The sequence below is a fragment of the Rhinolophus ferrumequinum genome, chromosome 6, assembly GCF_004115265.2.
Source record: "Rhinolophus ferrumequinum isolate MPI-CBG mRhiFer1 chromosome 6, mRhiFer1_v1.p, whole genome shotgun sequence".
Taxonomy (NCBI): Eukaryota; Metazoa; Chordata; class Mammalia; order Chiroptera; family Rhinolophidae; genus Rhinolophus; species Rhinolophus ferrumequinum.
In genome coordinates this window covers 47,026,898-47,047,643 of record NC_046289.1, presented here as the reverse complement: position 1 = coordinate 47,047,643, position 20,746 = coordinate 47,026,898, and the positions used below count along the sequence as shown (strand labels likewise).

At 40.2% G+C, this 20,746-nt stretch overlaps 1 protein-coding gene across 2 annotated transcripts in view; it reads left to right on the top strand.

The window, feature by feature from the left end:
* The window catches only part of APH1B (aph-1 homolog B, gamma-secretase subunit), a 62,134-nt gene that overhangs the window by 13,468 nt on the left and 27,920 nt on the right, over positions 1-20,746 (top strand). For both annotated transcript variants that reach the window (XM_033107591.1, XM_033107592.1), the window contains exons 5-6: positions 9,079-9,206; positions 14,311-14,504. In XM_033107591.1, coding sequence (XP_032963482.1) covers positions 9,079-9,206; positions 14,311-14,478 — 296 coding nt within the window. In that variant the 3' untranslated portion in view covers positions 14,479-14,504. The remainder of the gene's footprint in view (positions 1-9,078; positions 9,207-14,310; positions 14,505-20,746) is intronic.

Genomic DNA, 20,746 nt, shown 5'->3' with positions numbered 1-20,746 from the left:
TCTCTTGTTACTTTTTTTATCCTGAAGTCTGTTTCACCTGAAATCAGTATGACTACACCTGCATTTCTCTGGACACAATTTGCTTGGAGTGTCAATTTCTACCCTTCCACTTTGAGTCTGTATTTGTCCTTGTAACTGAGATGTGTCTCCTTGAGGCAGCATATGGTTGGGTTTAGTTTTTTGATCCAATCTGCTGCTCTGTGCCTTTTTATTGGTGAGTTCCGTCCATTTACATTTAGGGTGATTATTGAAATATGAGGATTTCCTATCATTCTATCTTTGGTTTTCTAATAAGACTGTGACTCCATTTTTTCTTTGCCTTTTTGTTGTCTATTATTGCAGTGTGGTGGTATTCTATTTTTCCCCGTTTCTTCTTTTATTATGTTATGTATTTCAGTTCTGGATTTTTTTTTGAGTAGTTACCATTAAGTTTATGTAAAAGAAAGTTTCATATTTAGAGTATTCCATTTTCCTCAGCATGTTTACTTTCTCCTTATGCCGGTTCAGACCTTTACTCTTCCCCACTTTTATGTTTTTGTTGTGTCAAATTATCCCTATATATGCTGGTCGCATAGTCTCCTTCAGTATTTATTGTAGTGCATTTCGTGTGTTAGAAAATTCCCTCAGCTTCTGTATGTCTGGAAAAGTCTTTATTCCTCCTTCATATCTAAAGGGTATCTTTGCTGGATATATTTATTCTTGGTTCATAATTTCTCTCTTTCAATAGTTGGAATATTTGAGTCCACTCCCTCCTTGCTTGTAGAGTTTCTGCTGAAAAATCTGATGATAACCTAATGGACTTTCCTTTGTAGGTTACTGTCTTCTTTTCCTTAGCTGCCTTGAGGAGTCTTTCTTTGTCATTAATTTTTGACAGCTTCAATACAATGTGCCTTGGAGAGGGCCTATTTGGGGTTGAGGTAATTAGGTGTTCTATCTGCTTCTTGGATTCAAGGATCCAGGTCTTTCCACAAGTTTGGAAAGTTTTCATTGACTATTTGTTTGAATATACTTAATCTGTTCCCTTCACTCTTTCTCTCCTTCTGGTATGCCCATTATTCTTATGTTGCTCTTTCTGATGGAGTCAGAAAGTTCTTGTAGAGTTCTTTTATTTCTTTTAAGTCTCAAGTCTCTTTCTTCTTCCATCTGTGTCATTTCCAGGTTTCTACCTTCGATGTCACTGATTCTTTTCTCCTCCTGGTCAGCTGTATTACCTAAGCTGGCTATTTCATTCTTCATTTCTTTTATTGAGTTCTTAATCTCCAGAAATTCTATTTTTAAAATTTCAATCTCTTTGGTAAAATGTTCATTTTAAGAAGAATCTTTTAAAAGTAGTTTTCAAAACCCCCACTGTATGTTTTGTTATCTACATAAGTTATATCATTGAAATAAGGGACCCCATGCACATATTCTTTTAATTAAATCATTATTTACCATCTATATTAATTTTTGTCCTCAAGAAGCTCACCCGCTAGTAGGGGGAATAAGACAAAAAAATTATTTCAATACAGTTTAAGATAATAATAGAAAAGATATTAGGAGGTAGACCAAATTGAAAAACAAATATTGCTGCAGAAGTTCAGAGACATTCTGTATGTTGTAGTGATCCCCAAACCACTGGCCACTTGTTCAGCATTTCAGTTCAGGCCTGGGCATCTCCTGTCTAGATTGCTACCATCACCCCCCCAGCTGGTCAGTCTTTCCTCAACACACTTTCCATGTGAATCCATCCTGTATACAGCCAAAAAACTAATCTTCCCTATAAGAAAAATGTGTAATGGCTTTCCAAGGTCTTATAGGGTAAAGTCAACGCCCTTTACATTTGGCTACAAGTTAGAGGACAGGAAAGTGTATTAATGGATTGGACATATTTAGTGGAGCTTGTAACATAAACTCTCTTTTAAACATTTCATAATTAGAATTTTGAAATTTCTGGCAATTTTTTAATGATTACTGAGCGTCAGGTTTTTAGAACAAATGTATTATTAATAGCCAAAGTCTGTTAGAGTCCAATATAAATGAACACAACATAATCACAAAGGGGTTTTACTGCTACAGTTTTCTATATTATCCTAAGTCAGTCTGTTATATTGCTACATCAGCAATGTTTTTTTTTTTTTTTTGGTTCTAAAGTAGCATTCTTGTAATGGAACTTATTTTTCTGCCAACTTCTCTCACTAGATGGTGCTAACTCCCTTTAGTAAGGTAGGCTGTTTTCATAAGACTAGCTTAAAATGATTCTCTTGGAAGATTCCCTTGGAAGAAAGTAAAAGAAAGGTACGCTAGCAGTTTGGGGAATGGATTTGTAATTTCTGTAAATTCGTGGGAAAATTTAAAGAAAATAAAATATTTTAATGCCTTTAGCTAAGTTAGGATGGCAGGCTGATCATGCTGTGAATATGTACCTCTAGAGTGAAAGAACAGCTGTTAGTCTATCATGTGTGAGACTTTCTTATTTCTTATAACATCCTTTGGAGCATAAACTTTGAATTATACATTTAAGAAACTACTCTTAATTGCATTGAAAAATAACCCCTAATTTGTATATATTTGTGTTTGTTACTTATAACTGCTGTCGTTACCGCTTATTTAGGCATGAGCTCCGTTTTAATTTTTCAGTTAAATCTTTATATGTTAGTTGAACATATTCCATTATGAATGCCTAAGTAATGATCAAAGTAAGGAATATGGGGTCACTAATTAGTACATCTTTGTTCGTATGAGTAAGATATGCATGGTGCACTGTGTGATGCCTGTATATACGTGGGTTTTCATGCTACAGGCAGGCATAGTTTATAAATAATAGGTATATGTGTTAATTCCTTTATATTTGCAGTTGCGTAGTAAGCTAGCTTTGATTAGAATCATTACCATTTCTTGGTAATGCTAGATTGAGGCAAAAGGATGGGGTTGGAGTCCTAAGTTCAAGTCTTACTCTGGCTTATTAATTTAGTATTTTGGACAATTCCACTCGATCATTTAATCGTTCATTCCACAAGTAACTATTGAGCATTTTTATTCAGTAGGAGTCATACCAAGCTATGAAAACACAGCCCAGTTAATGTCTGTAGCTTCCAGTCATAGTAGGGAATAGAGACAACAGCCGATTACAATAAAGTGTGGTAAATACGAGGAGGAGGAGGAGCCACGAGCGCACAGGACAAGTCCGACCCCTGCTCAGATGGCACCGCACTTCTCCTTTGTAGTGCTCATTGCAGTTGTAATTCATTGGTCAGTTATTTGTTTATGTTGTTCTCTCTAGCCGGATGCGAAGCCATGTAAGTGTAAGGACTGTGTCTGTCCCGTTCACTGCAATATCCCAGCACCTTGTGGAGTATTTTGTTTTTACATGGACTCATAAATATTTATTTTAAAAAATGAAAGCGAAGCTGTGCCTTAAAGAGACTTAAAGGACAACTATAGTCATGTACCACTTAACGACATGAATGTGTTCTGAGAAATGTGTCATTAGGTGGTTTTGTCATTGTGTGAACATCACAGGGTGCACTTACACAAACGTACAGCCTACTGCACACCTTGGCTACATGGTCCAGCCCGATTGCTCCTAGGCTACAAGCCGGTACAGCATGACACTGTACAAAACAGCACGAGATTTAATCAAGCACAAGAGAAAATGATGCAATCAGGAGATGCAGTAAACAAGATATATGAGGCTGCTGCCAGTGTAACACGGCCCGCAAAGGCCACTAAGCCTTTCTGTAGGAGAAATCAGTACTGGTGAGACCACATGCGGAGGATTGTGTTCAGTTCTGAGCATTGTGATTTAGCAGGAATACTGCAGAATTAAAATTGATATAGAATACTGTCAGTGTGGTGAAAGATCTAGAAGCTGTGTCCTATGGGATACAATAGAAAGAAAGGAATATTGAGCTTGAAGAAAAATAAAAGTAAGAAGAATGTGGGAGATTCATTCTATTTCCGTCCCACTTTGTCATTCCTCTGTAATAGAATTATACATTCACTCCCTTGCATGGTCTCCTGGTGGCCAGAATGTACTTACCTGCCCCTGACTTTGAGCTTAATCATATCACTTGAATTGGCCAATTAGTGAACGTGATGTAAATCAGAGCTTAAAAAGCACTTGCGTGGTTGGCCTGCCTTCTTGGGCTGTGGTCCTGTGCCCACTTAGCCAGGGCCCCAGAATGAACATGTATAGAGCAGACCTGGGCCCAGCCTGCAGTGAGGAGCCAAACCCAGCTGTACCAGCAGCCTGCATCCACGCTACCTAGCCGAACACAGCCTTAATAGTCAAAGCACAGTCAACCGTTAGACCAGTGAACATGAGAATAAATCCTTGTGGTAACCTAGTGAGTTTCTATTTTCATTTATTCACTTTTTCCCCCACAATATTTTTAAGTATAATCTCTACAATGTGACACTTTGTTAAATGTTTAGACTTTTAAATGAAAGCTCTTTATAAGCAAGACTGTCTCAACTACATTACCAACTGCAAAGTGGTAGAGAAAACGTAACACTATTAATCACACAGAAAAAATGATAGACAACAGAGATTAATCTGCAATTCTTTTCCTTTTCTGAATTTATTAGAATTTTAATATCTTAAAATAAATTATCACAACTAACTGTACTGCTTATGACACAAGGATATGCCATATGTCATCAATTTTGTCATTAAATGTCATCATATTTTTTCATTATATCAGTAGTGTAATAGTCTTTCCTCCAAGCTGCTGAAATAACTGAGAGTGGAAAATTGTACATTTGGAATGTCTTTTCACTAAACCTTGGCCTGTTTTAGACTCTAGTAGCCTGTGATAAATTATCAGGTGTGCAAAGCAGAGGTAACCATCTTTAGGCAGCATGCAAACAGCAGCTCAGTGGATTGCTTCACAGAGCCTGACTGAAAGACTGTCTTGGTGGCTCTTCCAGTTGTGTTCCAGGTCACACTGATGTCTCTTTCCTCACATGGCTGAGTGGCCAGCTCCTGCTCAGGCAGGTCAGTGTCTTCTGCTTCTCTATACTTTTCCGGCCTTGTTTCTTCCTCATGTGCAAATTGTTCCTTATTTTCTTTGTCCACTGCTGCTTTTAATTTTGGGTGGTTTTTGTGATCTCACAGAAATATTTTTTTCGTAGCACTGATGAGTAAAGATGATTTGCATTGGAAAAAAATAACATTTTTTGAGTATCATCTAGCATAGTATCTCCATTCAGCGCCTAGGAATACATGTTTTATCCACTGCTTCCAATATTTATAATTTGAAAGGGGGAAAAAAAACCACCCTGTTTTCAGGTTGATTGATCAGCCTGGTCTTCCTCAGCAACCACAGCTTGATTCCGTGCAGCGCCAGGCTGTGCTGGGAGGACGTGCTGGGAGTTGTGGCATTTACCAACCTGCAGGCTCCATGCCCACTTTTCACCAAGTATGCTCCTTACTGCTGGGACCACTTGCACCATTTCCCTCTTCTTCAGAGAATCAGAATGTTGACATCAGGGCTGCTGCATTGCATAGTTTCCGGGGGACTTGCTCACATTGTAACGGGTTTTAGTGAAATACTCTGAAGTTTTCCAACACTATTCCTGAAACAGGTTTTAGCCAAATTTCCCAGAACCTGACTTATTTTATGCATAAAAGTTTCTAATACTTGGACCAAGAAGCCAGTAGCCCACTGGTGGTCACAGCCTGCCTCTGGGCAGCTGAGGCTGGGCCTGGGTTTTGGGAAGTCCTCCCCTGTCCGTTGCTGCCACCTCCCCGCAGCAGCCCTTGGCTCTCTCTGGCATGGTCAAAGATGCTCTGAAGTTATCAGCGGAAGCCAGATGATAGCAGTTTCCATGCTGGCATTAGAATTAGGTGCTACCTTAGACTGTTTGCCAGGACATAAAAGTAGATACCAGGAATGAGGGAGAGAGAGACAGATGTGAAAATGAGATTTATGAACCTGTGTGCTAGAGCATTTGAGTTACATTCAGGAAGAATAAAAGAACCAAACAGTAAATGTAGCCTCTTAAAGATAATGCTGAAACATTTTGCTTAGAAATAGGTTAGATTGAAACGTTCTGTACCAAGAGAATTTGACTTAAAAGATTATTAGAAGAGGAAGTCCATTATCAAACTAGACAGTTACAATTTCACAGATATACAACACTTATTAGAATTGTTCAGCTTCCGATTAATGATCCAGAACATTAGAAATTATGGATGTTCCTTTTACTAATATGGATTATAAACTAATTTTGATATTCTTATTAATAATTCTTATTAATTAATTTAGAGAAGATTAATTTAGAGAAGGTTTCTTTTTCTATTTTTAAGAATATTAGAGCAAATCAAATTTTAGGATTAGATTCACTGAAGGACTTTTCAAAAAAAAATTAATTTCAGGTGTACAAAGCAACATAATAGATATTTACACGCCTCACAAAGTGATAACACCCCTCCCCCAAGCTACTACCCCTCTAACATCTAACTGTTACAATACCATTGAGTAGCTACTGAAGGACTTTTTGAATTTTATATTTAGGAACATAAATGCGAAAGGTTTTGTAATTAAATGATAGTACTCGAGATACTGTTAGCAAATCTTCATTTCTAGTTGGAGTTAATTTCATTTATTAGAAGTATCAAAATGTATGTATGTAGGAGTATCGAGCATGTATGTAGCTCTAGCTACAGGTATGTAGCAGAATAATTTATATACCCATGTCTCAGTGTCTGGTGGACCTATAACCAATTGCAGAGGGAATAAACAATAAATCCCAGTATCCTAAGTAGCGCAGTGCAGTAGTAAAAGCTTACGATGACCAGAAGCCAGCCAGAAACTAGTGTTAGCTGACTAAGCAGTCAAGTGGAGATGTACAGTGCTGTAAAAAATGTTGAGGCTTTCCCCGTTAGATGTTAATAAGACAGTAAACTGACAGGATGGGGCCTGTATTTTGTGCATCACGACAGCCCTAGGGCTAGAGCAGTGCCTGGCTTAGACAGAGGCATAGACTTTCCTTTGCAGATAGGAGCGATCCATCAAAGATACTTTTTAGCAGGAGAGGACCCTGCAAACAGAAATATGGACCTGGAATTTGGGAGAAAAAGGTCAGGGCTAGTGATATCTTGAGGCTGCTTGTCTGAAACACAGAATAATGCTCTTTTGGATGAGAATGAACTGAAAATTCCATAAGTAAGAGCATTTCCCAAGTAGCTGAACTCCAGGACTCGTCCATAGGAGCCTGACTGCCTGGATCAATATTCGTGGTAATGCGAAGAGAGAAGGGCAAACAAGCTGACAAAGAGGTGACACATTAATGGTGTCATTGCTTTCTCTTGACATCTGATTGACAGCTAGGATTTAGAAAAACCTTCGTGTGTGAACATTTGTGCCTGTGTAGATTGCAGATTCTACCCTGGTCTTTCTTGACATAAACTTAATTCCTGAGTGTCTTAAGTGGTCTCAACTACATCGTCACATCACCGTACGTTGTGACGTACCTTCAGGGCAACTTCCCTTTCCAGGATCATCACTGGGATTCAAATACATCATTTTAGTTTAGTCTGTCGTCGTCCCAAAGTTTTAAAAAAAATCCCTCTTCTACTTTAAAGTATTTACCATCATTACAGAAATGATGGCATGCTGTCACTAGATGTAACAACTTGCTTTCCTCCAACCATGACAGTTACATCTTTTTAATATTGTTTTGGAAACAAAAACTCACAGACACAGACAATAGTTTAGTAGTTACCAGAGGGTGGGGGGAGGGAGGTGGTAGGTGAGGGTAAGGGGGTCAAATATATGGTGATGGAAGGAGAACTGACTCTGGGTGGTGAACACACAATGTGATATATAGATGATGTAATACAGAATTGTACACCTGAAGCCTATGTAACTTTACTAACAATTGTCACCCCAATAAACTTTAATTAAAATAATATTGTTTTGTGTGTTTTTGACTTTGTGTAAGTAAAATAATATCTGTTTTCCCTCAGTATACTCCCCCCAACATTATATTCTTGAGATCATGTATATTGTAGATCCATGTGTACACGCACCATAGTTTGTCTATTCTGGTAATGATGGACATTTTTTGTTATTACAAATAGTGCTGATATAAATATTCTTGTATATATATATCTTCTTGTGCAAATATTTGAGAGTTTTTCTAGAGCAGTGGTTCTCAGACTTAACTGCATCAGAGTCAACTGGAGGACTTTAAACAGATGGCTGGGCTCAGGGTCTCTGGTTCTGGAAGTCTGGGGTGGGTCACCTTAATTTGCATTTCTAACAAGTTCTCAAGTGCTAGTGATCTGCTTCAGAGTATAGACCTAGCCGCTGAATTGCTGGAGTGAAATACAGTGTGCCAATTTTTAATTTTCCTAGGTAATGCTAGATTGTTTCCTACTAGCAGTGTGAAAGATAATTGTTAGATTTGAATTTTTTTTGCTAGACTGGTGGGTATTAATGGTATCTTATTAGATGGTCAAAAAGGAAAAACTATGCTGTTTTTTTTTTCATGTTAAAACTTTCAGAATATGTGGAACTTAACCATTTAAATAAAGAATGTTATCCAAGATACACACACACACACTCTATTCCACAGAAAAACTTGTGTGTGCTAATCAAATTCAATTTCAGTTGCTTAAGAAGAATTTTAGACAATCATTACAATGTTTAATATTTTTATTCTTCCATTGGCCTTTTTAAAAAAAAGATCCAAAGAGAAATTCCACTTTAGTGAAAAGACTTATATAAACTGAAGCTACTCCTTTTAATTGAGAAGTCTTAATTAGTAGACAAAAAAGCTGATCAGGTATCACAATAGTTACATTGCATTCCTGAGAGAAACTCCTTGAAAGCCAGATTCAAGCTGACTTTTTATTTAACAGGTTCACATCCTAGAGAAGCTGCTGCAGACCTGAACTCTTGTTCAGAAATGTTGCTTTCCATGTTCACGTTTGAGCAAATGTGTGTCAAGGTTCTGCTTCTGTCAGATGGTGGTTAAGCTCTCACAGTGGTGTGATGTACCCCACGCGACTGTATATCATGACTGCGTGTTCAGTGGGCTTTGGCGTCTGCTGGCCACATGACTGGGCACTAACGGATGACTGTCTTTCAGCTTTCATGACGCTGGTTATCATATTGCTGCACATTTTCTGGGGCATTGTATTTTTTGACGGCTGTGAGAAGAAAAAGTGGTACACCCTTCTTGTAGTTCTCCTGACCCATGTGCTGGTGTCAGCCTTGGTAAGTATTGCCACCTTGCTCAAACCGTGTTTTTTATTGGAACTTAAGTCCACATATCTAAAATGGTAGATTCCACTGTAAATGAAAGATGCTTATGGGAAAATGAGGAAATTTAGAAAAGTTGTTTAAAAGAATGAATGAATGAATGAATGATAAGTTGTCTAAATCTTACTACAGAGAGAGAATTTGTTGGTTGAGCTCATTAAAGATTTTTTTCTAAGTGTCTTTTTTTTTTTTTTTTAAGATTTTATTGAGGAAGGGGAACAGGACTTTATTGGGGAACAGTATGTACTTCCAGGACTTTTTTTTTTCCCCAAGTCAAGTTGTTGTCCTTTCAATCTTAGTTGTGGAGGGTGCCATTCAGCTTCAAGTTGTTCTTTCAGTCTTAGTTGTGGAGGGTGCAGCTCAGCTCCAGGTCCAGTTGCCATTGCTAGTTGCAGGGGACGCAGCCCACCATCCCTTGCAGGAGTCGAACTGGCAACCTTGTGGTTGAGAGCCCACAGGCACATGTGGGAATCGAACCGGCCGCCTTTGGAGTTAGGAGCACGGAGCTCCAACCACCTGAGCCACTGGGCTGACCCCTCTAGTGTCTTTCTTTTAATGGATATGGTTAAAGCAGGAATAGTCTTGCATTATGCTTATGTAACCCATCTTAAACAACTTCCATGTTCTGATAAATCCTTTTCATATATACATTTTAATGGCATTATATCATTACATAAAAATTACAGTTTGCTTAACTGATCACTTCTGTTTCTACTTTTGGTTATTATAATGCTGTCTTGGACATCTTTGTATATAAAACTTTTTCAACATGTTGTTTAGATTCCAAAGAATAGAATTATGAAGTCAACTGATGTGAATATTTTTAAAGTCCTTGACGAAAATTGCTAAATACTTTCCACAAGGGTTGTATCATTTTTTACTCTATCTGATCGATAACAAGAGTGCCCATTTCACTCCCTCCTCTCTTGACATTATAATAATGCTAGTTTTTAAAATAAATAATGTTTAAAAAGAAAACTTGACTAGATAAATTTTTAAGTGCTATGGAATGCTTTGGGTCTGACTTTTTTTTTTTTTACAGTTTGTGAGATATTTGCATTAGAATTCTCCTCACCACTGCCTCATCCAAACCCTTATCATGTCTCATCTAAAGTATTTTAAAGGTTCCTTCTGATAGTCTCCTGGCTCATGTTTCTCTCCTCTCCATCCATTTAGAGTTTATATCAGGTTGTCTTATACTGGCTGGGCTCCTTGTCCTCCGATCCAGCCAAAATGCCATCTTACTGCCTCTTCTACCGAAAACCTTTCAGTGGTGCTGGGTAACTATAGTTACCTTTACTATGGATGGCAGCTATATAAAGCCAAATCTTCATGAAAAAGAGTTGAAAGAGAACGCATTCAAATATTAACAGCTTTTATCTCTGGATGGATTCTTTTATTCTTTATAATCTTTGGCATGTTCCAAATTTTCTACAACATACACTTTTATAATCAGAAAGGAAGTTACATGAAAGAGCAAATGTTCTTACAGATTCAACTATTTGTTCACTAGACAAATATTTATTGAGTGACAAATATTTATAAATATTTCTTTGTATTATGTTCCAGGCCCTGTTGTAGGCGAACAAAACAAAGATCCCTCCCTGCCTTGACAATCTAGTGGGGAGAGAGAGAGACAATAAGTAATAGACATAATAAAAATTATGCAGTAGGTTAGAAATTGACCAGTGCTGTGGAAGAAAGGAAAAGGAGAGCAGGTTAAAAGGGATCTAGAGTGTGGGGGATGGAAGGATGTCGAATATTTGAAGTAGGTAGTGAGAGTAGGCTTCCCCCGTAAAGGGGGTACTTGAGCAAAGGCGTGAAGTTAGAGTTGGTCACATGGCTGTCTGGAGAAGGAGTACCCTGGACTGAACAGCCAGGGCCAAAGGCTGGGCACGTCTTCGTGTGTTTATTGGCCTTTTGGGTTATCCTTTTGTAAAATGTGCGAGTCTTTTGCCCATCATTCTATTGGATTGTCTGTCTTTTTCATTTTGATTTTTCGGGGTTCTTTATATATTCTTTGTTTAAAAGAGGCCTTTGTATGTATGTATTGCAAATAGCTTCTTCTACTGTGTGGTTTGTCTTTATGTTCTTCTAATGTCTTTTTATGAACGAAACTTATGTATTGTAGTCTAATCAATTTTTTCTTTATGGCTTGTATTTAAAATTCAGTGTATTTTAGGTATAGAATTATTCTAAAATAGGATCCAGAAAACGTTCAATCCCTGCCATACCCACAGATGCCTCTTGAGAAAAGCATTCTTTCTACATAAAGTGCTACCTGCAAAACCCGCCTGTTTTCCCTGGCCAGAGCTGATAGGCAGGGTTGGTGCCTTACCCAGGCACGAGTGCAGGCAGGGTGAGGGGAAGGAAAGCGAGAAGCCTTGGAGGCTCTTCCTTTATTCCTGGTAGGCAGAGGGATACGGTGAGAAACTGACCCAATCAGGTCAGTTAAGTGTAAATGCTAGGCTGGATGGGAACCCATCTCCCCACCTTATCCGGGCCGGCAGAGGAAGTACCCCTCCTTCTGTGAAAGGTCAGTCCTTTCTTTGGGCTCTACACCTAATCTTTCCTGCTTAAGGATGTCAGTCCCTTGATTGTGTCCTCTCCTTTCCCTCTCTCCATCAGCATACAGAAATATCTTACATAAAACTCTTCATTATTGCCTTTTCCCCTTCTAGGCACCCCCTCCCCCTTTTTCCCTGTTCCTCATCACAGCAAAACTTCTCAGAGTCGTCTGCACCAATTCTGTCTCCACTTCTCCACCTCTCATACTTCTGGTCCAATCTGGCTTCTATTCTACCACCCTTTTAAAACTATACTTGTCAAGGTCAAAAAGGATCTTCATTTCTCCAAATCTAATGGACATTGTTCTTTTCTCATCTCAGCAGCCTTTGAAAAGAGTCCTGTCAGTTCTTACCATCCCCTCTCCATCTCTGCCTCCACCACCCTGTCCTAAGTCACCATGCCGTGCTCCCCTCATCCAGTACATAATCTTCTTCACTAGTCTTGCTGCTTCGCCAGAGGCTCCTTTAATTTTTCTCTGCAGTTTTAAAAATCTGAAGTCGTTCAGCTACTCTACCTAAACCCCTTTGTGACCTTCCATTGCGCTGAGTATAAAATCCACACTCCTTACAACATGCTTCGTAGCTGGCCCTGCCTTCTCCTCTGACCTCCTCTCACGTGCTGCCCCTCCAGCCCTACCCGTGATTGAGTGACTTCTCAGGTTCTCAGCGGCACTGAGCTCCTTTGGTTCCCTCCCTCAGTCTACACAAGGCTGGCTCATTGGGCCTCCCTGGGGCTTTCCCTGACTGCCCAAAGTAGATCACCTTGTTCTTACCTGTTCTAGCAGCATCACAATTACAGTTGTTCTGTCCTAGCAGTCGTCACAATTCGTAATTATTTAATTAATTTGTTTCTTCATTCATGGCCTGTCCCCCTTGCTGGTATATAACCCCCATTAGCATAGACACTTTGTGCTTTACTGTTGTGTAACACAGCACCTCTTGGCATCCCATCAGTATTTTTTTTTTCTAGACTTGACTCCAAGAGGCAGAAAAGTTTCAATTGGGCTCAATTTTTGTTCTTGTACCGTTTCAGGGTGTGTTTTTCTTATGATGGAAGTCAAAATTCTTAAGAAGCCAAGATTTCCATGTTCATATTTAGTTGTACTTGGTGTATATTATATTCACTCACCTTGCACTGCTCAAAGGAAGACGAAGGGCCAAATCATAATTGAGTGAGTCACAAGGAAAAGACCCTAGCAAATAATGCTGCTATGTGAGGCTGTAAAGAGATGAGAACATCATATCATAGGAGTTTGAATAGAAAAGCAGGGACCAGGTACTGTAGACTTTGGCAGGCCAGTGTAAATATTTTGCATAATACTCTAAGGATATTAAGCAGGAGCATAACCTAATCAGGTCAGGGTTTTGCAAAGATCCCTTGGACTGCCATTTGGAGGATGGATTACAGCACTATCACTGACTACATAAATGAAGCAGTTAGACCAACAGGGAAGTGATTGCAGGAGTCCAGATTAGAGACGGCTGACTTGGTCTAGAGAGGTGTCCTGTTATTTATCATTTGCCCCAGGTCCATTTGCCACCCTCATCTGCCCTACTCTGTTGCCTAGGAAACTAACCCATTCAGATTGCATCATACAGGCTTCGCTGCTTATTCTCTTCCAGTTGTGTTTGATCGAAAAGACAACATGGTAAAAGAAAACACAAAGAGTCTGTCTACCCTCTGCTCCCTCCCTGCTTCAGTACAGAAGTGCGAGAGGTGGCAGTTGCAGCCCTTACCTGGGCGCCCCTCTTTCAGGAGTCCAGCTTTCACTGGGTTTCAGAACATTTCTTCCTCTTGACAATTCAAGTCTGGGTATGGTAATAACATACTGCTCGGGATGGTCCTGGATGTCCCAATATCCCTCAGAGTCTACTGTAATTCTGTTTAACCCTTTGAAATTGTTCCTTTATTCTCTCAATTTTAACATGTGTAAGTGGATTTCTCTTCCTTTTCAAAATCCTGCCAGATATATGATAATTATGAAGATAAAAAGTAGACCAATTTGGGATATTTAGAAGTTTACCTCAACAGAACTGACTGGTAGATTGGAAGTTAGAGAATGGGGGTAAGAGAAGAATGAAAGAGAACTCCTAGCATTCTGGCTTAAACTATTGGATGGACGTATTTTCAGTATTTTTCAAAATGAACTTTTGGAACCCACAGCAACCCAAATTCTAGGAGCCAATTAAGTAACACAGAAAAGATGATAAACTGGGCCCACGTTATATAACACGTATCCTCTCTGGGGTATTCCCTTAGGTTCCGGCTTCTGGGGACCTTGTAGGGTTGCCATTCGGATGCAGGGTCCATTGACTAGTTTAGTTGTGTGTGTCTGCGTGGTTCCCAGTGCTCCTCACGACATGATACACATCGTCGTGTTTGGTGAAACGCACCCAACTATGAGAAGCATTCCATGTTTTCCTCTATCTTTGGTTCCTCCACATGTTTTGTATGCTTGTTACACCCAAGCTGACGTCCTTTTCCTTTGCAGACCTTCGTCAGTCCGCATTATGGGATAAGCCTGGTGGCGGCGTATGTGATCGTGGTGCCCATGGGCATCTGGGCGTTCTTCGCGGCCGGAGGCAGCTGCCGAAGCCTGAGGCTGTGCCTGCTCTGTCAGGACAAGGATTTCCTCCTTTTCAACCAGCACTCCAGATAACCTCCCGAACCAGCGCCTCCCCAACAGTAAGCTGTGTCTTTAGAGGAAGCACAACTGTGCCTTTTTCTCAAAATCCCTTTTCCTGGTGGAAAAAACAAAGCTATCTAGATAGGATACGGCTTTCGTGCAACAGCTCTCTGAAAGGCATGCATCAGTAGTGTGCCTCCTGGCTGCACAGGAGAACATAGAGAATACTGATTTCTGGGCTCCACCCTGCAGATTTCACCGGTCTGGGCATTTGGTAATTTTGCAAAGCTTCCTACGTGGCTCTGATGTGCAGCCAGGTTGAGAATCATCCGTGTCCATATAGGAACTTCTGGGGCCACCGTAAGTGAGTAAGAATCAGATGTTTAGCTGTTTCCTGACTCACCATGTGCTGAACAAGTGAATATCTGTCAGATCCTGGTTAGCCTTTGTCTTTTTCAGTTCTGAAGGCACGAAAGGCTAAAGGGCTAGCGTCTCTGTGAACTGCGTTCGTGTACTTCACTGTGCCATTTTATGAGAACGTGGGAGACTGTGCTTCTAAATGCAATAATAATAAATTGCACTGACTTACTATGATAATTTAGCCAAAGTAAGCTATTGATTAATAAGCTGTCTTTGCCTGTAGTTTTTCTATTCTAGGTTTTGCTTTTTGAGGCATTACTTGTTTTTGAGCATAGATTCAGTTTCTTTAACCAAAAACCAATTGTTTTCTGACTTCCTGGGAAGCTATTATAAAACCAGGAATTTCTGTGCCATTGTATAGGTCTCCCCTGGGTTTAAGGCTTTCCACGCACTCTGCCCCACAGCAGTGCTTACCAGCTGAGTGCTGGTTGCCGTGCTAGTTGAGGTGAATCCCATTGTCCCATCTCTGAGCAGCTCTGAGGGCTGTGTGTAGAGTGACGTACCCTGGACAGGCTTCACTGTGGCTGGAGGAAGTTTACAAGGAAAACAGGCCAAAAGGGTGGCGTTGGCACTTTTAATCTGCTCCTGTGATACTAACCAGCACTTCCCCCCAAATGGTGTAGTGTAACATTGGAAATGCGTCTTAAACTGCCAAATCCATGCTTTTACATAATCCATATTCTCTTTGGATCTAAGAAATATCTTTGGGTTTTGGTAGCAGATACAGCACTCCCTTTATAGGAATACCCAAGGTGTTTGTTCAGTTTCTAAACAACCCTTTTGATTTCCTTTATAAAGAAGAAATGCCAGTGATTTGTGCCTTCACTCACTAGAAAGTGTTCCCAGTTGATGGCTTTTAGGAAGCTGACAGTGTGAAATGGAAATTTCTTACACAAAGTGAATCCCACATGTGTAGTAGGAACATACAAAATAAATAGGAGCCGCAATGGGCGGGCTCGCCAGTGACATGAGTGATGGAAGAACTTGACAGCACTGTAGTGGGAAAGAGTAGGAACGTGTTCACAATGAAATGCGGCCAGCGTTTTGGGCTGCCCACTCCGTCACTGGGGCTGGCCAGCGACCAGAACCTTACACGGGAACGAGACCTTTCTCAGCGAAATCCCCTCCCATGTTTACATGACTACAATTGCCTGATCTAGGGATTCAGGAGCGATAGGGTTTCTAGCAAGGCTGTGAACAGTCAGTCTCATGAGCAACTGTAGTTATTCCCCTGAAATCTACTTTAGTTCTAATGCCAGTGCTTGCGCTGGGGTCTGCAGTTCTCCACCTTTATACAGATTTTCCTTAAACTAGAAGAGTCATAGGCAAAGTCAAGGACATGGAGACTAAACAGTAAGATTTACTGTGCAGAGCTGAGTGCAACAAGACCCTACTGAACTGGGCTGACTCCTGGTGGAACACGGTACTCCACATTTGATGCACAGGACAAGAAAAATACATAGTAGTTACTACTGTTGACTTACAAATCTCTTACTGATCTGTAAAGTGTAGAAAATCTGAGACTATTAATATTACTCCTGCTTGAGTTCTGAGGACGTCCTCTGTGCATTAATAGTTTACTGTTAAGGAAAGGAACGGGGATATTGTAAAATCTCATTTATAAAAGCTCAGGCGAGAAGAAAATTGATGGTAAGATTGTTGTCTTAGTTCAGGCAATTATTTCCTAGTCCTTGATTGCCTGTGAATAAAGGAACTTTGTAATCCCAATTTCTCCTCGAATGGGGGCACCGCCACGTTAGCTTAGGCACTGTTGGTGCAAAGAGCCTTCCAGCCTTGCTTTGCCTGATGCCAAGGAAGCCCAGAGGGGAGAGTAGTCTTCCTCCGTTGCTGTGTGTACCTTGAGGTACAATTTATTGTTGTTCCGTATTCCGAGCTTTCTGAGCCCTGATAGTATTCGGAGAGGAAGAGGTGGTGTTGAAGTCGTGTGTTCTCCTCCAACAGGGCTCTCAGTTTGGAGGGAAATGTGGGTACAGCACAGTTGACCTTGGAATGCGAATACTGTTGCTGCGCTGAAATATGTTGCCATGTGAATAATAGAGACTGATTGTCTTGCTCTCTCTAATAAATTTGTATTTATCTTTAATTCATTTGAATTAGTAGTTGTAACTGGGGAAGTTTTTGTTACTTAGATCCTGGCCTGCCTCCCTGGCAGGGTAGCCTCTTGTAGTGCATCTTAATGGAGAGATGGCTGAAAGGAATAAATATTGGTATCTGCGGACTGCATAGAAAACGTCTTTTGTTCCCAGTGTTAATATCTTTATTCTCAAGCACATGTCACTGTGTGCTGAGAGTGGCAGCTTCACTCCAAAATGCTAGCTATTCTTATCCGCAGGGTTAATATAAGCACTGCCAAGCATTCCTCGAGAGTGCTGCGTTTTGTCCGCTGCGTTTTTCCCGGGCCCCACCATTCCTGCCTCCAGGTAGACGGAGTGGATGTCACAGCAAAACAATTTTAAAGTCCTTTCTTTGCTTAGAGCACTTTGTTTATGATTGCAGTGTTTACATTCCTCATTTAGTAAAAGGCTTCTTACTTCATTCTGTTAAAATTTAGTGTTAAAAGAGGGGGGTACTGTATGTGCATACAACATGTATCGTTTTATATGTTATATTGTTATGTCATATATACTTGCAATATCAGACCTTGCGTTCAATGCTTAATGCAATAGACTCTTTCCAGACCTGTATTTTTCAGTGAACAATAAAAAGAATGTTTGGCACTGCTTGTTTCCTGTGTTTCCTCTTCTTTCGAATAATGTATCCTTTGGTATCTGTGATTCCAGTTTTTGTCTCTTATAAAACTTGGCTATACATTCTATTGTTTATGACTGCTCAGCTCTGAGACTTTTTCCAAAGAGAAGTCTTTGCTTTCTGATTTAAAATCCTAAGGCGTATTTCATTTCTGTGTTCAGAAACAATTTGGTGCAGAGAAATTCCTTGAGGTCTCTTAAACCAAGTGGAGGAGAATCCTCACAGATCCTGGAACTGAACCTTGAAAAATCTAAGTGTAAAATCGTGAATTTATGAAGCGTCATCTAATAGTGACTGAAGACGGGAGTCGGCTGACAAGGAGAGTACAGGATGGTTTCTACCCAGAGGCCGTGAGTGGCTTGTAGAGCCCTTTGTTTTGTTTTTCCTCGTTGAGGAGACAGTGCAGCTAAGTGGTCGAGCCTGGTCTTTGTCATCAGCTCTCCAGAGAATCATTATGACATGAAACTCAAAAACCTCTTCACTCTGGTTCGACGTGAGGCTGCTCCGGGTTTATGTTGACTGTGCTATTAGGTGAAATATCCACGGGACCAAGGGCTCTTTGCTCCTAACTTGTAAGTCAGTGGAAACGGTGTGTATTCCTCAGGTAATAGCCCAGATTAGTGTACAATTTTGTCAGCCTTTCTTCCACACTGAAATTGTGGCTCTAGTTTAATTATTCTTTGTTTGGTATTTAGTTGGAACAGGGATTTCCCTGTGACCAGCTTCACACATGAGAAACCTCCAATGGAAGGAAGTGTATATTTTACTTTCACTACATTAAAAATGCTGAATAGAAGGAACCACTCAACTGGCTTATGGTCTCAGTCTCAGTAAAAGAATTGGGAGTTTGACACATTCTAAGGTGATCATAGTAATAGTTTCTGAGCCCTGAGCAGGTCCTGGCTTTAAGTCTCAAAGAATTTGTAGGTGGTACTTGTTGTTTCAGGGTGGATCCCTTTAAATCTTGCTTCTACTCGCGTTAAACCACACATTTTTCAGTGCTTGAGCAAAATCAGAGGGTGGAGTTTGCAGTGTTTACTCAGTGCTTACCATGGATGGAAAATAACAAGACGGTGGAGATCTTTGTCCTCAGAGACCATTTAATCTAACTGTCCAGATTAAAACGTGGAAGTATTATTTTAAGGCAACTACTAAATACACTACAAAGTTTGAAATAATATAGAATAGCTTGAATACATAGATGACACTTAAAATGTTAGGAGTGGATTAAAGGCACATAGGAAATGGATGTAGATCAAGAGGGAAAGGTGGAGACTGGGGACGTAGCCCTCGGTCGCTCCCACTGAAAGGTTGGAAAGGGAGGTGGCGTCCCCACTGAGGAAAGAAGGAAACCAGGAGAGAGTGGTGGGCTGAGAGCCACGGGAAAGTATGTCAAATGCCTGCTGAATAATGAGTAAGATGAGGAGTAAGAACTGATCGTTGCACATGGAGAGATCGAATTTGCTAGTGACCTTGATAAAAGCAGTTTCAGTGGAGGGGTGAATACCTAAATACAGTGGATTGTAGAGCTTGGGAGCTAAGGGAGAAGACACAGCATATGGAGTACAGATAACCGTCTAATTACAGTAGGGGTGGTATGACAGCCCGAGGAGGACATGGGGAAACAGAGCATTTTTCTTTTCTTTTTTCGCCTATAACACAGCATTATAACCGCATGTTTGTGATTCAGTGGAAAGGGAAATAATTGATGACACAGTGGGGGTGGGGGGGAGGATAGTTGCTAAAGCAAACTTCCCACAGAGGGAACAGAGGGGGAAATTTTGAGTATTGTGTGCTTATATTAGATAAGTGAAAATGTTTCAAATCAATGACATAAGCTTATCCTTAAGAAACTAGAAAAAGAAGAGCAAACTAAAGCTAAAATAAGCAGAAGAAAGGAAGTAGTGAAGAGAATAGCAAAATCAAATAGAAAGCAGAAAACACAGTGGAGAAAATCAATGAAACAAAAATCTGGTTCTTTGAGAAAAATCAATACACCTGGTAAAGCTCTGGCCGGATTGATAAGAAAAAAAGAAAGAAGGCATAGATTATAAATATCAGGAATGGGAGGAAACATCCTATAGAGCCTACATTATTACATAAAAGGGAATGTTACAAAACATGTCAATAAATTAGAGACAGGTAAAATGGACAAATTCTTTTAAAAAAAAAAACAAAGCTCACTGAAAAAGAAAGAAAAACTGTATGCCTCTGTATTTCTTCAGGCTGTGTTTTTTCTTGCCTTTAACATGCCTTCGAATAATTGAAAGCCGGACATCATGTACTTACTGAAGTAAATAGGTGTTTAGTGTAAGTTTTGTGTCACTCTGTGCAAGCGTTGGACTGTACTGAATGTTTGCTGCAGCTCTAAGTGCCAGAGCCTTCGAATTCCTCTAGCACCCTTGTTTCTGTCTCCACTTCTGACTCTGGGCTTCCCTATGTGCTCCTCCTCAAAGAAAGTCTATGTCTTGTACCTCTTGTAGCTCTAACCCACTGTTATCATATTGTAGCCCTGTTGGTGTGGCAGTAAGATGAGGGAGAGGGTTAAATGGAAGGTGAAATGGGGCTGGAATGGCAGAACTGTCCTTCCCCCAGGTGAGATGAGGCTGTTGTAAAGTGTTTTTCCCTAGAGAGTAGGCCTTTGTTATGGAGAACACTGGGTGGGTTTACAATGATTACTCTTACCCTCTCCACTAGTAGAATTTGGTTGGGTTCCTGGAGGTAAAACCTACAAAGTGTGGGGCTCCTAAGACTGTGTGCTAGTCTTACTCACTCTTACACTGTTCCAAACTCATACTCCAGCAATTTGTCAAAATTAGCATTTAACTGTCCCTGCCGCTTTATGGCTCTGCTCTGGTGGCATTTGCTCTAGGTGAGCAAATCTTAGCTAGACTCTGGATTCACCTGTCTCTCCACATTTCAGGGTAATGGCTTGCCCTGAGACCTCAGTTTTCTAACGGGTGCAAAAAAATGATTGATTGTTCCATTTGTTTAGTGTTTTCTTGTAAGTATGAGAGTGACAACTTCCAAGCTCTTTGCATGTTGGAGTTAACTAGAAATTCCCTATACTGTTAAGAAATTGAATTTGTGGTTCATAAAGAATATTCCTAGA